This window comes from Nilaparvata lugens, chromosome 5 (genome assembly GCF_014356525.2).
Source record: "Nilaparvata lugens isolate BPH chromosome 5, ASM1435652v1, whole genome shotgun sequence".
Lineage (NCBI taxonomy): Eukaryota > Metazoa > Arthropoda > Insecta > Hemiptera > Delphacidae > Nilaparvata > Nilaparvata lugens.
Window position 1 is genome coordinate 9,101,672 of NC_052508.1, and position 17,559 is coordinate 9,119,230.

A 17,559-nucleotide genomic window follows, 5' to 3' on the forward strand; every position below is an offset into this window, starting at 1 on the left:
ATTTCAGAAGATCACATGGACAAAAACAAACTGTATAACTTGTATCATAGAGAAACAATAGCTTGAGTAGATATCCCATGGTATAGGGCGTTTATGTTGCAACTTTTACTGTTATCTCAAGCCGATAGTCCACGTAGTTCTTTCCCGTGAAGCTGTGTGACGCTCGTAGTCTCTCATACTGTGCCGTTCAAACACTTTCACCCCAACAAAACAGTAAAAATCGACAATAATCGACAGTAATCGGCTTGAGATAACAGTAAAAGTTGCAACACAAACGCCCTATACCATGGGATATCTACTTACACTATTGTTTCTCTATGCAAAAACTAAATTATAAAAAATGTACAGGTGTAAAAATATGTCATAATAGACAGTTCTATAGTCCAATAATAGTTTTTATAGATGTAATTTTGATATTTCCAAATCTCTTCAATGAGAAACTATGTGTAAAAAATCAATATCCTGCACAAACAATACAATATTCAGCAACAGTGTTCAGAGAATCATAAATCCAAACATAAACACTTTCCTACAACAATATCTTCACGAAGATAAACAACTAACTCCACAGCTTGGGAAAAATCATATTGATACTCCAATAGGTACTGATGTAAGGTACTAAGGCCCATAAGCACCATCTCGATTCAAACAGAGATATATCCGCTTAAACTCTGAATAAAACACATCATTATAAACATAACCAAACGAGCTATCAATAGTAGATTAGCGTTAGGGTGTGATCACATTGAATGCGTAAATGGGAAAGTGTACGTCGAATCATGCATGAGCCGAAAAACAAAATATGGATATAACCATTGAAACACGTTGTGACTTGCAGCTACTCAAACTGAACGCAACCAGCAAAAGCAAGCGTTCAGTGGGAGTGTTCCTATTGCTCTCTACAAATTTTGTTTCTAATCTCTATATGTGAACTTGCGCATATACGCATTCAATGTGATCACACCCTTAAGGCCTTTCATTCCTTAGAGAATAAATATCTTTTGGATGTAAAATAGACTAGTACTGACTTCTTCTTGTGTTCAACGACAAAGTAGAGCATAGGACAACCTCCGTCGGACCAGGCGCTGAGATGCAGAGTGATGGAGTTGGTGGAGACCTCGATGAATCGGTTGGCCTCGGGAATGATCGGCTTCGAGCCCTTTGTCCGAGTGTTCAGCATGTCAGACTCGTCTCCTGTTCCAATGCTGTAACATATGAGTCATACTATAATAATAATACTTCATTTATTTGATCCATAGATTCATACGTGAATATAAGATCTTGTCAAACATAAATTTACACAGAAGTTGTCAAGTACAGAGTAAATTGAATAAATATAAAAAATACATAAAATACAATCCATTTAGGCAGGCAGTATAAACTAAAATGTAATATCACTGTTGGAGTTCAAAGATTCTTCTATCGAGTAATAGGGCCTTTCAACTAAATAACTAAACAATTTCCTTTTTACAGCTTTATCAGATACATTATTGGCTCCAACAGGAAGTTTGTTAAATAAATTGACATCACCAACAAAGCACGTTCTATATGATTTGACTGTTCTACATCTTGGAAGATGCAACATCTGACTGGATCGTGTATTAAAACTATGTATCTGGGACCGTTGAACATGAGACGACATGTTCTTTTTTTATATACAGAACAGAGTATAGTACATACAATTTGAATATTGTTAATACATTGAGTCGAATAAACAGAGGTCTACAAGTGCCTTGCTAATTCTTACGAAAAATAGCTCTAATTACTCTCTTCAGGGACAGCAGTAAATGTTTGAGGTGGACTGTGTGACCCCACAAATGCAAAGAGAATGTGACCCCACAAAGTATACTAAAATACTTGAAAGTTGAACAACTGTATCTAAAAAGCCAAATAATCAAGAGTAAAATATAATATAGTAGACCTACAAAGTACTTGGTGTACTGAAATAATTGTGAGACAACTGTATCTGGAGAGTAAAAATGGAGATTAATCGAAATATTTATTATTTATATTCCAGCACTCGAAAAGCACAATTCATAGAAACTAAATCATTAATAAGATAATTTAATGAAACACATAATCTATATATATATATATATATATATATATATATATATATATATATATATATAAGCGAAATGGCACTCACTCACTGACTGACTGACTGACTCACTCACTCACTCGCAGAACTAAAAATCTAACAGACCAAAAACGTTCAAATTTGGTAGGTATGTTCAGTCTTTGGCGAAATCTTTTGGCGATATTTTAACTCTAAGGGTGGTTTTTAAGGATTTAAAGTTCTTTTAGCATGTATATTCTTCTTATTCCAATATTTTAAAATTATAATTGAAAAATGTCCATACCATATATGTTAATATAGAACTATAATCTAGAGAGAGTACCTCTTCGAAACAGTTGTTCTGGTAGCTAAATTAAAATTTTGTCAGGTTGGCATTAAGTTGAGTTGACTTTGTTAGGTTGGCACCAAGTTGAAAAGCATTTATCCAGGACCTCCTAAATACCAATTTATCCAATTAGCCAAAATTAGCGTTTTCTCAGCTTTTCTGCGTTTCCTCACCTTTTTCAATAATTATTGATGGAAATATATTAATATCAGTACACAGGTTTAGCTAAGGTTGAAGAATTTTGTTCGCCAAAGATACGCCGATATAGTAACAGGTGTTTTTCGAGATCAAATTGACATATTACGTTCAAATTCGGTACAGAGGCTCCGCTGAGGTCTACATGCAGGCGAGCGAAGCGAGCCCGCTGATCTCATTTTTGGACAATCCAGTCGGGGGTCCAGACTTCGGTACAGAGGTTCCGCTGAGGTCTACATGCAGGCGAGCGAAGCGAGCCCGCTGATCTCATCTTTGGACGATCCAGTCGGGGGTCCAGGGGGCGGAGCCCCCAGGCTAGACGGATATGGCGAGCGAAGCGAGCCTGACGGCTAGTTGCTGAATAAAATAATTATTGTAATGTAAGAACTTTATCAACTGTCATTTGTCAATATGATTCGAAAGAAAGGAAAAATAGTACATTCTTGAAACAGAACTACAGCGATATAGAAGGCACTCATGTTCTGTTTCTGTACAAATAAAAATACTACTACTTCTGTACAAATACTCACAGGTAACCGGTGCTCCGCAAGGGTTTAATTAAAAACTTGACGAACTTGACTGGGATCTTAAAATCGGCCTTTAACCATCATCGGTGAATCAAGAATCTATATGAAAAATTTCTAGTTAATCAGTCCAGTAGTTCAGTCGTGATGATGCGTCATTCGTGAATTTCCTATCGCGTTCATGTATAAAACAGTTCTTTCCTTTATTATTTATATGGTTAACTTTATGTAAAACAATTCAACCAACCTGTTGTAAGCGGTGACACTGATGAGATACCTGGACCCGCACCAGAGACCTTCGAGGGTGTACTTCTGGACAGTAGCGGCCACCTGCACAGTTTCCCAGTCACCGAACTCCGGCTTGTAGCGCACCGTGTAGCCGTGAATCGGCTCGTTGTCCTGAGCATGCGGCTTCAGTTTCATTGTGATGCTATTCGTGGTGGTGGCGGTCAGGGTTACTTGCGGCTTGTGTGGTGGAGCTGAGCAACACAAAATTGTCCCGTCATTTTGAAATATAATCATTGTCTACAAGAGAAACTGTTTGGCATGGAATGAAGTTAATAAGGGCCTAAATCAAATCAAATCTTTTTAGTCATAAGAGGAGAACAAGATGAATCGTTTCAATCAAATAAAATTGTGAGTATTTTGATTAAGGCTAGATACACACACATCAATTTTTATTAGTACGATATTTTGCCTTCCTTATTGACCGAGCGAAGTGAGGTCTAAAGGTGCGTACAGATATACGCGCCACGAACATGAGCAATTCACTTTTAATCAGCTGATTATATCTGTATTTTTACAGACACGGTAAGATACAGATATAAAAAGCTTGGCATCAGCTGATTAAAAGTAAATTGCTCATGTTTGCGGCGCGTAAATCTGTACGCACCTTTAGATTCAAGTCGAAGGTTTGGCATTTCTCTTAATGTTTATATGTTGCGCATTCACGGCGAAACGCGGAAATAGATTTTCATGAAATTTGACAGGTATGTTCCTTTTTAAATTTCGCGTCGACGTATATACAAGGTTTTTGGAAACTTTGAATTTCAAGGATAATATAAAAAGAAAAAGGAGCCTTCTTCATACGCCAATATTAGAGTAAAAATCAGACTGTAGAATTATTCATCATAAATCAGCTGTTTAGTGGACTATAATACTACCTGTTCAAAAACATCGAACATCTTGAAAATGTATCTTTCCATCAACATTAGTAGACAGTTGCAGCCTGACCTGATAACAGCCCTCACACTCACATTCCGGGACGACACGTCACGGTACGATAGGACAGAAAGCTCTATGTTTATTAAGGATTTTTTCTAGACATTTTAGATTGATAAATTATGTATTAATTTTTGAAAAAACATAACAACATGTCAATGTAACTTATTGGGCGCGAGGTCTACTGTTCACAGAACTACTAGTAAATTATATATTACATTAAACAGATGATTTCAACCGTGTGTGTGTGTGTGTGTGTGTGTGTGTGTGTGTGTGTGTGTGTGTGTGTGGTGTGTGTGTGTGTGTTCTGTCATAGATTAATCTCATTGGAGCATTGGAGTCTTATTCTTGAAACACTCGAACAATATTACTTTGCTGCTTGAATAAAGTACAATCCTTCATTCTGTTTTTTTTTTCACTAAGAACCTTTCTCTCGATCAAAAAACTTATAAGTATCCCTGCTGTAAGAATAGCCATCAGTTTCATTTAACTATTGAAATGGGGTGTCCTTTTTGAAATACACGGTATAGGGTATCAAACAATATTGAATGGAGAAGTAAATTTTGAATAAAATAAACTATTCGACTACGTAATATAATCCAACCCACAAGTTTTTCCTAATCAAGAAGACATCCAATCGACAGTCCGCCAATGTTAAATATGGATGGACGCTCGCCGCCCGAAAGTAGGCTACTGCAGTCAGTAAGTGAACGAAGTTGTTTTTTACATAATAATTGACTGTAAATCGTTTTATTTTAAAGCATCAATAGTTATTTGTATATCTAGAGTGAAAAGTGCTTTTTTTTCTCCCTGAGGGAAAAGTTTGAAGCCCGAGGCGAAGCCGAGGGCAACAATTTTCTATAGGTAGAAAAAACATTTTTCACTCGTGATATACACAAAATTTTTCCTCCACCTACATTTTTATAAAAACTGCAAATAAAATAATTTTTAAAAACGTACGTGACCAAACAATGTGCTACAACATAATCTAAAAAGTAAACAGAAACAGCTGGCTTGTGATCACAGTTCTCCGCCGACAGCGCTATCTGTCGGCAAGAGTTGTAACAACAATGGCCGCCACAACTACAGCTATGATGAAGTTCCCGTTTCAAATTTGATTAGTTAATAAGGAATATTCGTTGGCTGGTATTTTGAATAGCATGGAATATGAAAAATATATTTATACATTTTTCAAGTATAGTGATAAGAAGTTTGTAATAATTTTAGCATACAAACATATATTTTTCATAGGTTGATCAAATCTGGTTGAGGTATTGAATTTAGTTAGCTCAATGACTGACTACTCTATATGCTTCCTCATCTGAGCTTAGAGCTTCTTACCTATTACAATGCAAGTTTTTAAAATAGAGATGCTTCCCATGTTATTTAAATGGAGTCACTTTTCCTCCCTTGGGAGTTTTTCTGTTTTTTACTACCGTGAGCAGAAAAGTGACACTTTAGTATAATGTTTCAGGGAGTAAAGTAAGTACTTTAGTCAGTAGGTGGAGGAAAAATAATGTGTTAATCTTATTTTGTTCATTGGATAAGGTAGTACCCTACCTAGAAAAGGTACACTAGATAGCTCACCCTAGAAAAGGTAAGTACCCTTATTATTAGTAGTACCCTTCTTGAAGTTTTTCCTCTTTAGGACCATTTCCTCTATCAAAAAACTAATTGTATCCGTATGAAAATTCACACAAACAATATTATTGAGATATTAGTTGTGGGGTTTTTAATTTGACTCACCGAGGACCGAGGAAAACCTTCTTTTTTCCCTTTTAGAACTTTCTTCTCAACCATAAAAACTAAGTTTTATTTTTGTTACATCTACATTTTTATAAGATTTGTTCACAGGACTGCAGTTTTGTGTTGAAAGCAACACACTTTCAGCAGTACAGCCGAACTAATCTAATTAAAATTTGGATGTGACAAAAATTGAACTGTGTTCTTCAAATTATGAAGAAATCACACAATATCAATTCCGTTTGAAGATATTCTATAATAAAAAACGGAGGAGTATATTATCCCTGTAGGAATAAACAAACAATGGGTCCATTATTGAGATAATAGAATTCATATAGCTTTAAACAGTTTTGAAGAAATCACATAATTTCTCATATATCACATAATATCAATTCCGTTTCAAGAGATTCTATAATAAAAAACGGATGAGTATATTATCCCTGTAGGAATAAACAAACAATGGGTCCATTATTGAGATGATAGAATTTATATAGTTTTAAACAGTTTTATAACTCACCGAGTCCATTATCAAAATTATAGAAGTTATAAGGGTTTTAAACAATTTTTCGACTCACCGAGCACGACCAACTTGTGCGTGACCGAATCGCGGCCAAACGAGTTCTCAACGGCGCATGAATACTCGCCGGCATCAGCCCTTGTCACCGTCTTAATCAGCAGACTGCCTTCGGGAAGCTGACGCATGCGGTCCTTGGGTTCGAACACCACTCCTTTGACCTTCCAGGTGACCTCGGGCGCCGGGACGCCCACGGCCAGGCACGGCAGCTTCATGTCCTCCTTGTAGGTGGCTGTGAACTGGTCGTCGAACGAGGCTATCTTCGCCGGAACTGCAACATAAAAATATCTTAGTTTCTGACTTGAAGGATAGGTACTTATCAGGATAAATAGGAATATATTATTATTTTCTTTTACCACTCTTAATACCACTTCATTCTTTATTATTTTTTGTTCTTGATTTTCTCTTCATTCGTACAATACTTGAACGATACTGAAGCAAATTGAAGTAATAAGAATTGAATGATATTTATTATGAATTCTACAGGGAGCTGTGCTTGGACATAGACTTGGAATGGCGGAGGAAGAAGATCGATGCCATGTTTATACATACTTGCCTTCATGGTCAAATTACCGTTGGTGAACGTGTGATCGACTTGATTGTACCGACTCGACATTTTAGAATGTTTCATGTGTTCAAATCCGTTATGCGAAGCTACACATCGCCAGTAGAAAGAAGCATTGGAAGTGCAAACAAGCTTTCTGAAAGAATGAGAATGGACTTTTTCGTGCCAGTGAAGGTTATTAAAGCAAAGCTTAAGTCTCTTGAAGAGTATATTTTTTAATGCTGGCAAAATTGCTATACTGATCATTTGCACGTCACAATATCACGACACAAAGTTATTTGTTACTTTGAGCAATTTTGAGCAACTCAAAGACATTTATATCAATGTACCTGAACCTTTTGTCTTTTCATTTTTGAGTTTCATTTAAGTTTCACTTGTGCAACTTACAAAGGCCTTGAGCTGTCATTCTGTACGTTAAAAACCTACTATTCTTCTGTATATTTAGATGTGTTTTAACTTGTCTATTTGTACAAATAAAGATATTATTTATTTATTATCGTGAAATAGGAATTCATTAGGCTAAATTTGTCTTGAGATGCATGGAAATATAATGTTTGAAAAAGGAGCTCACAACTTCGATAGCCTACTTCATAAAACATCTATGCACACCCGGTTGCACAATAGTCTGTTATCTTTTAATCAATCCCTCGAGATTTATGTACTGTATTTATTCTTATGGCTTTTATCGGCAGAGAGATCCTTTCGGATGTTTTGCCTTGTTGTATTAACCAATGTCATTTCCTATCAACACTCAAGTTTATAGGTTATGTTATTCGGTTCTTAATGTTTTCTCACTAGAAATTGCACTTTAACTTCCTGAGTTTTTATTTCATAAAGTTTAAAGTCAAGAAAATTATTTTCAAACACAAATTCGAATTTAAAAAGCAAACAAATATGAAATCTTGATGATAATATTGAACTGAAAATTGCACATTACAAATTTTTCCATGGCAACCAAAAAACCCTCGAGATTAAATGCCACGAGAACGAATCAGAGAATCCTTCTTTGAAAAAACCTTCTCTAATTGGTTCTTTTGGAATTCAGTTGATTAAAATTCAACAGGCTTCTGTGCACAGAGTTGTAATTTGTGCTGTTTTAAAGAAAAATACATCCACTTTTTACTAGAATAGTTGATAATTATTGTGCTGTAAAAAGCGCTAAAGGTAGTTGTATTAAAAATGACTGCCTTCATTGGACCTGTAAGTACTACAGCTACTTTTCTTTCTATCTATACTTTTTTTGATGATTCTCCTAGAAGGGTCACTAACATTACAAACCATGATCATAATAGAATAGAGTAAGTCCTATTCATAAAATGAAGCTATGTAAGCCTACAGTAGTCCATTAAGTAGTCAACTTCAGTATATCATTTTCAAAAATTATGCTGATAGGTTTTTCAATTTGATATTATTTGTCATTTTCAAGGCTATTGATAGAACCTACCTCTGGTGCTTGGAGATATGGAAACAGACTTTGATGGTTGTCCTTCTCCCATGTTAGTGGAAGCAGTCACCCAAAACTCGTATCTTGTTTTCTTCTTGAGACCGGACGCTTCGTAGCTCATCTGGAACGCTGGCACTTTCTGACTCTTCGGTTCTTCCTGTTAACAAAACCTCAAGAATTTAAAACTTTTATTCAATTCATTCAGAAAGTTACATTCATAAATTGACGTATCCATGGAGCTGTGATTGTGTTTGGTACAGAAAAAATGGAATATAATAAAAGTATAAATATATTTGAATCACCAACCATTTTAATTCAATTCCATTATTTTACAGATTTCAATCTAGTGATTTAAACCACTCACATTCGAATCACTCAGAGATTTAAATCACTAGATCAAAATTTGTGAAAAATCTTAATTTTGAATTTGAATGTTATTCAAAAACGTTTAACTTGACGCTATATTGATTTTGTAATTTATATTCAATCCAAAAATTTCGAGCTCTGGAATGTAAATCACTTTTTAAAAGTTCTTAAAATTTGCATAAGAAAGTTTGGGTATCTGAGATCCTAGAACTATATTCTGTGTTTATTATTTTTGCTGCAAAGTTTAATTCTTCTTGTATTGTCTTTGTAATCTTTTAGTTTGAATTCTACTAATCCTATTTCTCATATATTTTCTAATATTTTTCTCCATTCCGTCTCAAGCGAAGCTACTATTCAACAAAATATATTTGTCTACAAATTGAAACTCTCTCTCTCTTGTTGTTTTATTGACTCAGATAGTAGCAATATTAAACTGAATTATGAATAAAAAAAAGAAATCTAGTGAATCCACAAGAAACAAATGATATGAAATGATAAAGGTTTGACAAGTGACATGAGCCACTACCTCCGTAAACAGAGGTAGTGCATGAGCACATTTTTATCATCGCTCATATATAACTGATAGTTCTAATGTAACAAATGATTATTACACTAGTTCATTATAATACTACTATTGACAATTTTGATTGATGAGATTTTCCATATTTTCAACAATTTTGCTCACGTTTTTAGCTTCCTCGTTGTCCTCTCTGACATAGACGGTGTATTGAATGACAAGTCCGTTGGGTTGTGTGGGTGGCTTCCAGCTCACCAGAATCGATTCAGCCGACATCACTAAGGCTTTCACTGCTGCTGGGGCTTCAGGAACTGTGAATATTACAGAAGAAATATTGTTCATTTTAAATTTCTGTGATTGTAATTGACTATCTTAGTAGTAAAATTTTGGATAATCGTCGCTCCATTCCATTAATTACACAGGATTGCAAAAAAATTGAATAATTTCTCATCTATTTCAATAGGTTTACTTGGAAGTTTTATTGCATAAAATAATTACTATAGTGAGGTCCACGTTATAACGGCAGTATTTGATTAACAGTATTTTCAATTTACTGAAACCATTGATTCTGGAATTTCAAAACATACTATCACAAAATCACCATGATCATGTTGTAGAAAATAATTCTACTTCTAAGAGTAATAAATGTTGTAACAATTGTTTCTTACCATCTTGCTCAGTCTGACAGTGGATAGCTCCGCTCTTGACTCCGTCTCCTCCCGATGTGTAGGCGAGCACTTGCATGCTATAGTTGGTAAACTTCCTCAGACCGTGTAGGATGGTTTCACTCGACGCAGTAATCTTTGTATCTTTCTTGTTTTCATCTGTCAAATCGCAAAAACACAGTATAATAAAAAGTTACATACAATATTATGAATTCATAACATAAATAATTCACATATTATGCGAATGTCAAGAATAATATATTTCATCAATAATTGATGAAATATATCAATGATATATTCATTCATTAAATACTGAAATCATAGATATTTTTTCTTAGATACTTCGACACATCAGATTTATTAATTTTCGAAAAAAACTTCTCTATTCAGTTTTACTTGAACACTCGCCACAGAATAGGGGGAAGAGTAACGTCAACAATTCCTTTTTGAGGTTCTGTTCTTCATTATGTATAGTAAATTATTTCAATTTTTTCTTGAGGTACAATATTATTTTAAAGTAAACTAAACTTTAGTTTGAAGTAAACTAAACTAAACTTTATTATTCTATTTGGAGGCAAGAAGATAAGTTTGATGTTTTTTCTAGATAATTCAATAATATTATAATTTAAAGTAAACTAAACTCAACTTTATTATTCTATTTGGAGGCAAGAAGATAAGTTTGATGTTTTTTTCTAGATAATTCAATAATATTATAATTTAAAGTAAAATAAACTCAACTCTATTATTCTATTTGGAGGCAAGAAGATAAGTTTGATGTTTTTTCTAGATAATTCAATAATATTATAATTTCGACAGTGTAACTGAAGATGACTGACATATCAAAGGCAAACTGTCATTAAAGTGACATGATAGAGAAAAGATAGCATAAGAAAATATCCCATGTTGTAGAGCGTTCATGTTCAAATTTCACTGTTAACTCAAGCCAATTAATAGTCCTAGTAGTTTTTTCGTGAAGCAATGTGACGCTGAAAGTCTCTTATACTGTGCTATTCTCAGTGGCGGCGCTTGACCTGAACAGTTGGGTGGGCCAGTGGTGGGAATTGTTGGTGGTGTGGCTGGGAAGGGGACGGCTTTATAAAGCATATTCAACTTTAAAAGCTGTTACGCAGGTAGTCTATAAACTAAACTTTAGTTTAAAGTAAACTAAACTAAACTTCATTATTCTATTTTGAGGCAAGAAGATAAGTTTGATGTTTTTCGATTGAGTGAATTCGATTAGTTACCTCGTTGCCATTGTTAGTTAGCAAGACCACCCTCGCAGCCCATTCTTCTAAAAAACTAAACTAGTTATTATTCTATAAACTCAATTGAAACAACATAATATGCAACTCACCAAAAGACTTGTCAAAGTAGACCTAACCTCATTTAAATCATGATCACCACACACTAATATAGCACTTCACAATAAAATCACACCTCTAAATTTACAACCGCAATCACTACAGTTGGATTATTACTAATTAATCTATGCAAATATTAGCACAAAAGTAGTTGAAAGTATTAACTTGTTAACTTTATGAAATAATAAAAAACATGTTGCCAATTCGGATGCAATTTACATTTCATATGATGACTGGCATGTAAACAAAGCTATACTAGCGCTCAGCAGTCTGAGCGAGAATAGTGTGAATCAACGTGCAATGGGCCACCTCAATCTGGCCCACTTGCTCCGTATATCAATGCATTGCTCCCAGCCAGTCTAGCGCCGCCGGCTTGCGTTGTCTTGCCAATACGTTCTTATGAGAGCTAGAAGGGCCTGAATTCTGGGGCCCTTCAATGTGCTACGTAATGATTCGTGGCCATCCTTGAACTCGTACTTATTCTACGATGGCCACGGATGCATTTGCATGGTATTTCAACGAGAATTTTCACCAGTTGACAGTTCAAAATTAATCTATATTGTATTTTATTAAATAATAATTAGCCACATAACATAAATCATTTTAAAATGTATTTTACTGTTTCATTTGGGTGGGCCCGGCCCGACCCACTTTGGAAGCGCCGCCACTGGCCATACTTATAATCTCTTATAACAGACCAAAACAGTAATAGAAGATAGTAGTCGGCTTGAAATTTGGAACATAAACGACCTACACCATTACCGGTATATATTGGTATCTTCACCATGATATCTTCTTATACTACGCTATGCTATACTTATGCTATATTTTCTCTATGGTAATAAATAGTCACATAGTTGATGGTCCAGTAACGATATTAAAGGACGGCGACAAAGTTAGATTTGAGATATGCATCATGTATCAATAAGATAATTTGTTACAATCAATAGAAAAAAAATAATAATTTGGATAACTTTAAAACCTCAACTCCTTGATTTGTAAATATCCTATATTACAGATGGAAATTACGGATATATTGCATTTATTCAAATGCTAATGAATTAATTATTATTATTGAACGAGAATCCAAATTAAATGCTGTAATTCACCCCGAAGACTTCTGCTACTGTAAATATTGACAACTAAAAACAGGGTAAACAGCTAGGCTGTTTAGCCAGTGGACTGGCTGGCCGCTATGGCTTCGTATAAAATGAGTGCTGCCATCCAGATTGTCAGTTTGGTTTAAGGGTAAGCATTCCTGACTGGTAATTAGGAGGTACTGGGTTCGATTCCCGGGCTGACAAATGATTTTTGAATAGTAGCGCTCATCAAATTTCCAGCTAGCTATTTTTATTGTTTTTGATGGGAAGGATTCAAGGATCCGAAGGTTCAAAGAACCCCACACGTCAACCGAAGCTTATTGAGTTCCCAAGTAGTATGTTAGTTAGGCAAACCAATACCTATGTCCTTTACAAGAACCAGGAGTTTTTCCCTATACTAACATTCCATTCATCACCTGGTTGCAATCCTTGTCGCAATCCAGTGTGATATGCTTGGCAGTCTCTTCGGACTGATTAGTCCTCGTGACACACGTGAGTTCCACTCCTGGCCTTCTTTGAAGGTCCTTCTACCGAGGAAGGGTTGGCCAAGTTTCCTCTTGGGCGCCCGGCCACCCCTGACTCAGCCTCTTGAGCCACATTTGTGCCTGTAGTTTCACTCATCTCTGGTCTCTAGGGTTTTTCCTTTTGGCCTAATTGCCGGTCAGGAATGCTTACCCTTTTTGCAGTAGCAGAAGTCTTCGGGGTGAATTACAGCATTTAATTTGGATTTTCGTTCAATAATAATAATATCCTAAATTGCCTGTAATTATATAAATGAATAATTATTAAATTGGATTGAAATAAATGAATAAATACTAAAGAATGAATAGGCCTAGATGAATAAAAACATACAAATACTCACCATACCAGCTGTCGCTAGGCCCATACACCACTTTGTATCCCTTGATGACACCGTTGGCAGCTGTTAGGGGTGGTGATACCCATGACACCCTTATCGTCTGCGAGGTGAGTGTGGTGCACGTAGTGTCCTGTGGCGGCTGCTCCGGTATTCCCTCAGCGGTGTACTGCCTCACCTCATCCGACATCGGACCGGCGCCCAGCTTGTTGAACGCCTGAACCACCACTGAGTACTGTGTGTAAGTCCTGAGGAGAAACAAGAATTCCAGTCAGATTCACAACAAACTGGCAGTGTTGGTTGAATGGAAGTTGTGATTTATTTATAGAATTTTGATGGTTAGAAACATTCACTGATTGAAAGCTACGTCTGATTAGAAGTTGAAGATTCTTATAGTCATCTTGAGATATGTATGTACAGGAATAGTTCTTTAATTGTGTGAATAAATAAATATCTTTTAAAATAAACCTTCAAATTGCACTTAAAATATTAGTTATATAGTTTTATTATTTTATATAGTTCTATTTCGTGAACTAGATAAGCCTTGATGCCTCGACTAAGCTAGAAATTCAATTTCTTTTCTACACTGAAAAAGATAAAATGGGTTTAAAACATTTAGGCTTATGCATTTGGTAAAAATAAATGTGGTACATACTGCTGTTGAGATAATTCTAGTGTTTCATTATCACATCTCACCACTGTGTCCAAAGTTAACCAAATTAAAATTGAAAATGGGAATTAAATTTATTCTTTTGATACAATACAATACATCTCAGTTTTCACACATTTGAGTAACAAAGAAAAATATTCAAAAATACAAAAAACACCTAAAAATAAATTAATATCTATTCTCATCCCAGTTGTGAACTATTATTTATTTAATTATTTATTTAGCGTATGGCAGATACACAACACATATTATACATATTATTAAGCTCATGAGTCTCAAATGTCTTCATAAATACACTATATTTGTTCAATTTCTTCAAGATGTTGTGAACTATTGAAATTGCTTTTCAAATTGTACAGAATAAAAAAAATTAATAAGGTAATAACGCGTTGTATATCTCTCAAGAATATTAGGGGGTTCTACAAGGAAAGCGCCTTGAAACAAATATAAAAAATATTTCACACTTTCGCACGCTATTATTAGACAGAATAGTGGATAATATGCCCATTTTTTTTTGCCCAAACAGGTTCTTGTAACCTTTGGGATTATTTTCCATATAAAATGATTTTTTGTAATGTTCTTCAGGGTATGATTGTAATTTTCTAGTTATTTGGTAATTATTTCATTAGCTATAGTAATTTCATGATCTGTATGTATTGTAAGAAATGGAAAATAAATTGATTTTATTTAATCTACCAATATTGGGCCACAATTCGAGACAATCCTTGTATCACTTAAATTCAATTATGTGCATATTATAATCCCTGGCTGGGGATTCAGATTTCAATTTATCAGTACCGAACACGGCACTATATAATTTTGATTGTAGATTTTCGTTTTAACATTAATTTAATCTATATTATCTAAAATTTGGGAGATAAACAGTTTAGAGTTAATTATCTTTTTAACACTGACTTGACTTTATATATCCCGAGTTTTGGGATTAATTGTCAACAAATAAATGAATAAACTAAAACAAAGTCATTCCGAATATTGTAATTAATAATTGTCTATTGATAAATGCATGAATCACTGAATAAGGAATTTGTAGGATAAATTGAAAACAAACTCACTTAAGATTGGCAATCTGCAAATGATGTTCCTTTCCTTCTTCCTTGCTGAACTCGACCGTCTCAAACAGGAATGGTTTGTCGGAGGAGCTGAGTTTGTAGCCGACATAGTAACCCTGGATTTCGCCGTTCCAGTGGTCCCTCTCGGGTGGCTTCCAGGTCACCTTCAGTGTGTACTGGTCGACGGCTTCCACTTTGACGCCGGTCGGCGGACCACTCGGTGCTAAACACAGGATAATGACATTATTGTTTGCAGCTAGATGAAGGAAAGTGTCTAAAGTTTGAAAGTGAATAAATTTGACGTATAGTTGAAATCGAATGAAGGGAATTGTTGAAAAATTGTAGCTCCTTGGAGTTAAACACAGGAAAATGATAAATGTAGTAACTGTTTAGAGCTAAACATAGGGAAAATTATCGCGACTAAATGAAGGAAAGTGTCTAATGGTTGGAAGTGAATAAATTTGCGCATCGTTGAAATCGAATGGAGAAAATTGTTGAATAATTGTAATTGCTTGTAGCTGAACACGATGAAACGAAAAACGATCATACTATAGATGAATGGAGGAAAGAGTCGAACGACATAGCTAGAAGAAAGGAAATTGATTGTATGGATTGTACTCTTTTCATTGAGAGGAGAGAATTATGAGGTACTAATGGTGATATTCAGGTTATGAAGTTTGCATCTAATTAAGATTAGTTTGCTATCCTTGTCTGTCATGCGACGGAACAGATACACTATCCTTTTCTAACTCCGCAACGTTGCTAAAAGTTAAATCGTAACAATTCTGAGCTCCATACTTCATAGCCATCGCAATGGTGATGATAAATTCACAATACGTTGTACACCATTTCTAGAATCGCAAAATTCTTCAGAAAAGGAAGAGCATAGTAGCCTACTGTATAATATAATATAATTATGTATATGTTTTGTGAATAAACTCCTCTGGTTGCAATTCATTGGCAACCAGGGAAATTATTATTATTATTACTGTTTCTAGAAAAACATACGAGTAGCCTGCACAATTATTAACAGTCGAATGAATAAAATAAATATTTTCATTTCATTCAACATTTAATCAGCTCTTGGGCCCACATTAATGTCAATAGTATTGTAATATATGATATTTATAATAGTAAAATACTGGCATAATAAAAGACATAGTTGGAAAAACTAGATTGTAAACATATTTTATTACCTTCTTCAGCAGTAATGATGGTAACAGTGTCTGATGGGTCAGAGGCGCCAATTTCGTTTTCAGCGACAATTCTCAGATGATAAGTGGTGGCCGGTCTCAGGTTGACGACGCCCGCTATATTCTGCTGACCTGGCACTAGTACTCGGTCGATATCTGCTTCCCACGTTCCTAAACACACAAAATATTTAAACAATCTAGAAAAAATTGGTTAGGGTGACAAAGAGAAGAGATGGAATCAATGTAAATTGAATTGCAAGTAGAAATAAATTCAGGTTTTGAAATGAAATGAAGTGATTCTTTATTAGATGGAGTTATGACTTTCAAGTCCACTCAACCTCGGATTTCTCTCTCATTTTTATCATTTCTCTCTCATTTTCTCAGTTAAGTCCTCAACTCCGCCCTCCCACGTAAAAATAAAGGCAGCTATTCCATTCTATTCTATATTATTTTATAGCTACACATTCTATATTATTTTTCAGCTACACATTCTCAAGTTTCGTTTAAGCTATTTATCATCTCTCTATTGATTCATTCATGAAATCATCACAAATATAAACGTTTGTACTGTATTATCATTCAACCCCTCATCATCACCTGGGATTGAAATACTTGTAGAGAGCTGCCATTGTAAATTATTAATAAATGAATAAATACTATGAAAATAAATGTTACCAAAGTCTATTGTTTAATGTGTATTAATGTCCAAACTTCTCCACCTCATAAAATAAAGAAGACATACACTTTTTGTATCACATCAAACAGTAGAAAAGAATGGAATAGAGCAAAATAGAATGACTGTCTTTATTTTTCTATAGAGAACGAAGTTAGGGGCTCAATAGAAGTGTAATGACAGAAAGTTAGTTGAACTATCAATGAGAAAAATATTCAATTGGAATAATCGTATGATGAATAGCTTGATGAACAATATTATACTGAACTTTTTTCATTGTCACAATTTAAGATATGATTGATATTTTCAATACGTTAGTCATTGATAGAAACCAAAACTATCAACTGCAATACAAATAGAACGGTTAAGAATCTACATAATAAAATTATAATAATTATAATTTTATTATAATATTAC

General features: G+C 34.6%; 1 protein-coding gene across 44 annotated transcripts in view; it reads right to left on the reverse strand.

The window, feature by feature from the left end:
- The window catches only part of LOC111045692 (Down syndrome cell adhesion molecule-like protein Dscam2), a 460,637-nt gene that overhangs the window by 32,774 nt on the left and 410,304 nt on the right, over positions 1–17,559 (reverse strand). For all 44 annotated transcript variants that reach the window (XM_039427609.1, XM_039427616.1, XM_039427618.1 and 41 more), the window contains 9 exons: positions 16,473–16,640; positions 15,280–15,499; positions 13,543–13,784; positions 10,223–10,378; positions 9,723–9,865; positions 8,672–8,828; positions 6,664–6,933; positions 3,372–3,603; positions 1,029–1,205 (listed from right to left, as the gene is read on the reverse strand). In XM_039427609.1, the coding sequence (XP_039283543.1) occupies positions 1,029–1,205; positions 3,372–3,603; positions 6,664–6,933; positions 8,672–8,828; positions 9,723–9,865; positions 10,223–10,378; positions 13,543–13,784; positions 15,280–15,499; positions 16,473–16,640 (1,765 nt within the window). The remainder of the gene's footprint in view (positions 1–1,028; positions 1,206–3,371; positions 3,604–6,663; positions 6,934–8,671; positions 8,829–9,722; positions 9,866–10,222; positions 10,379–13,542; positions 13,785–15,279; positions 15,500–16,472; positions 16,641–17,559) is intronic.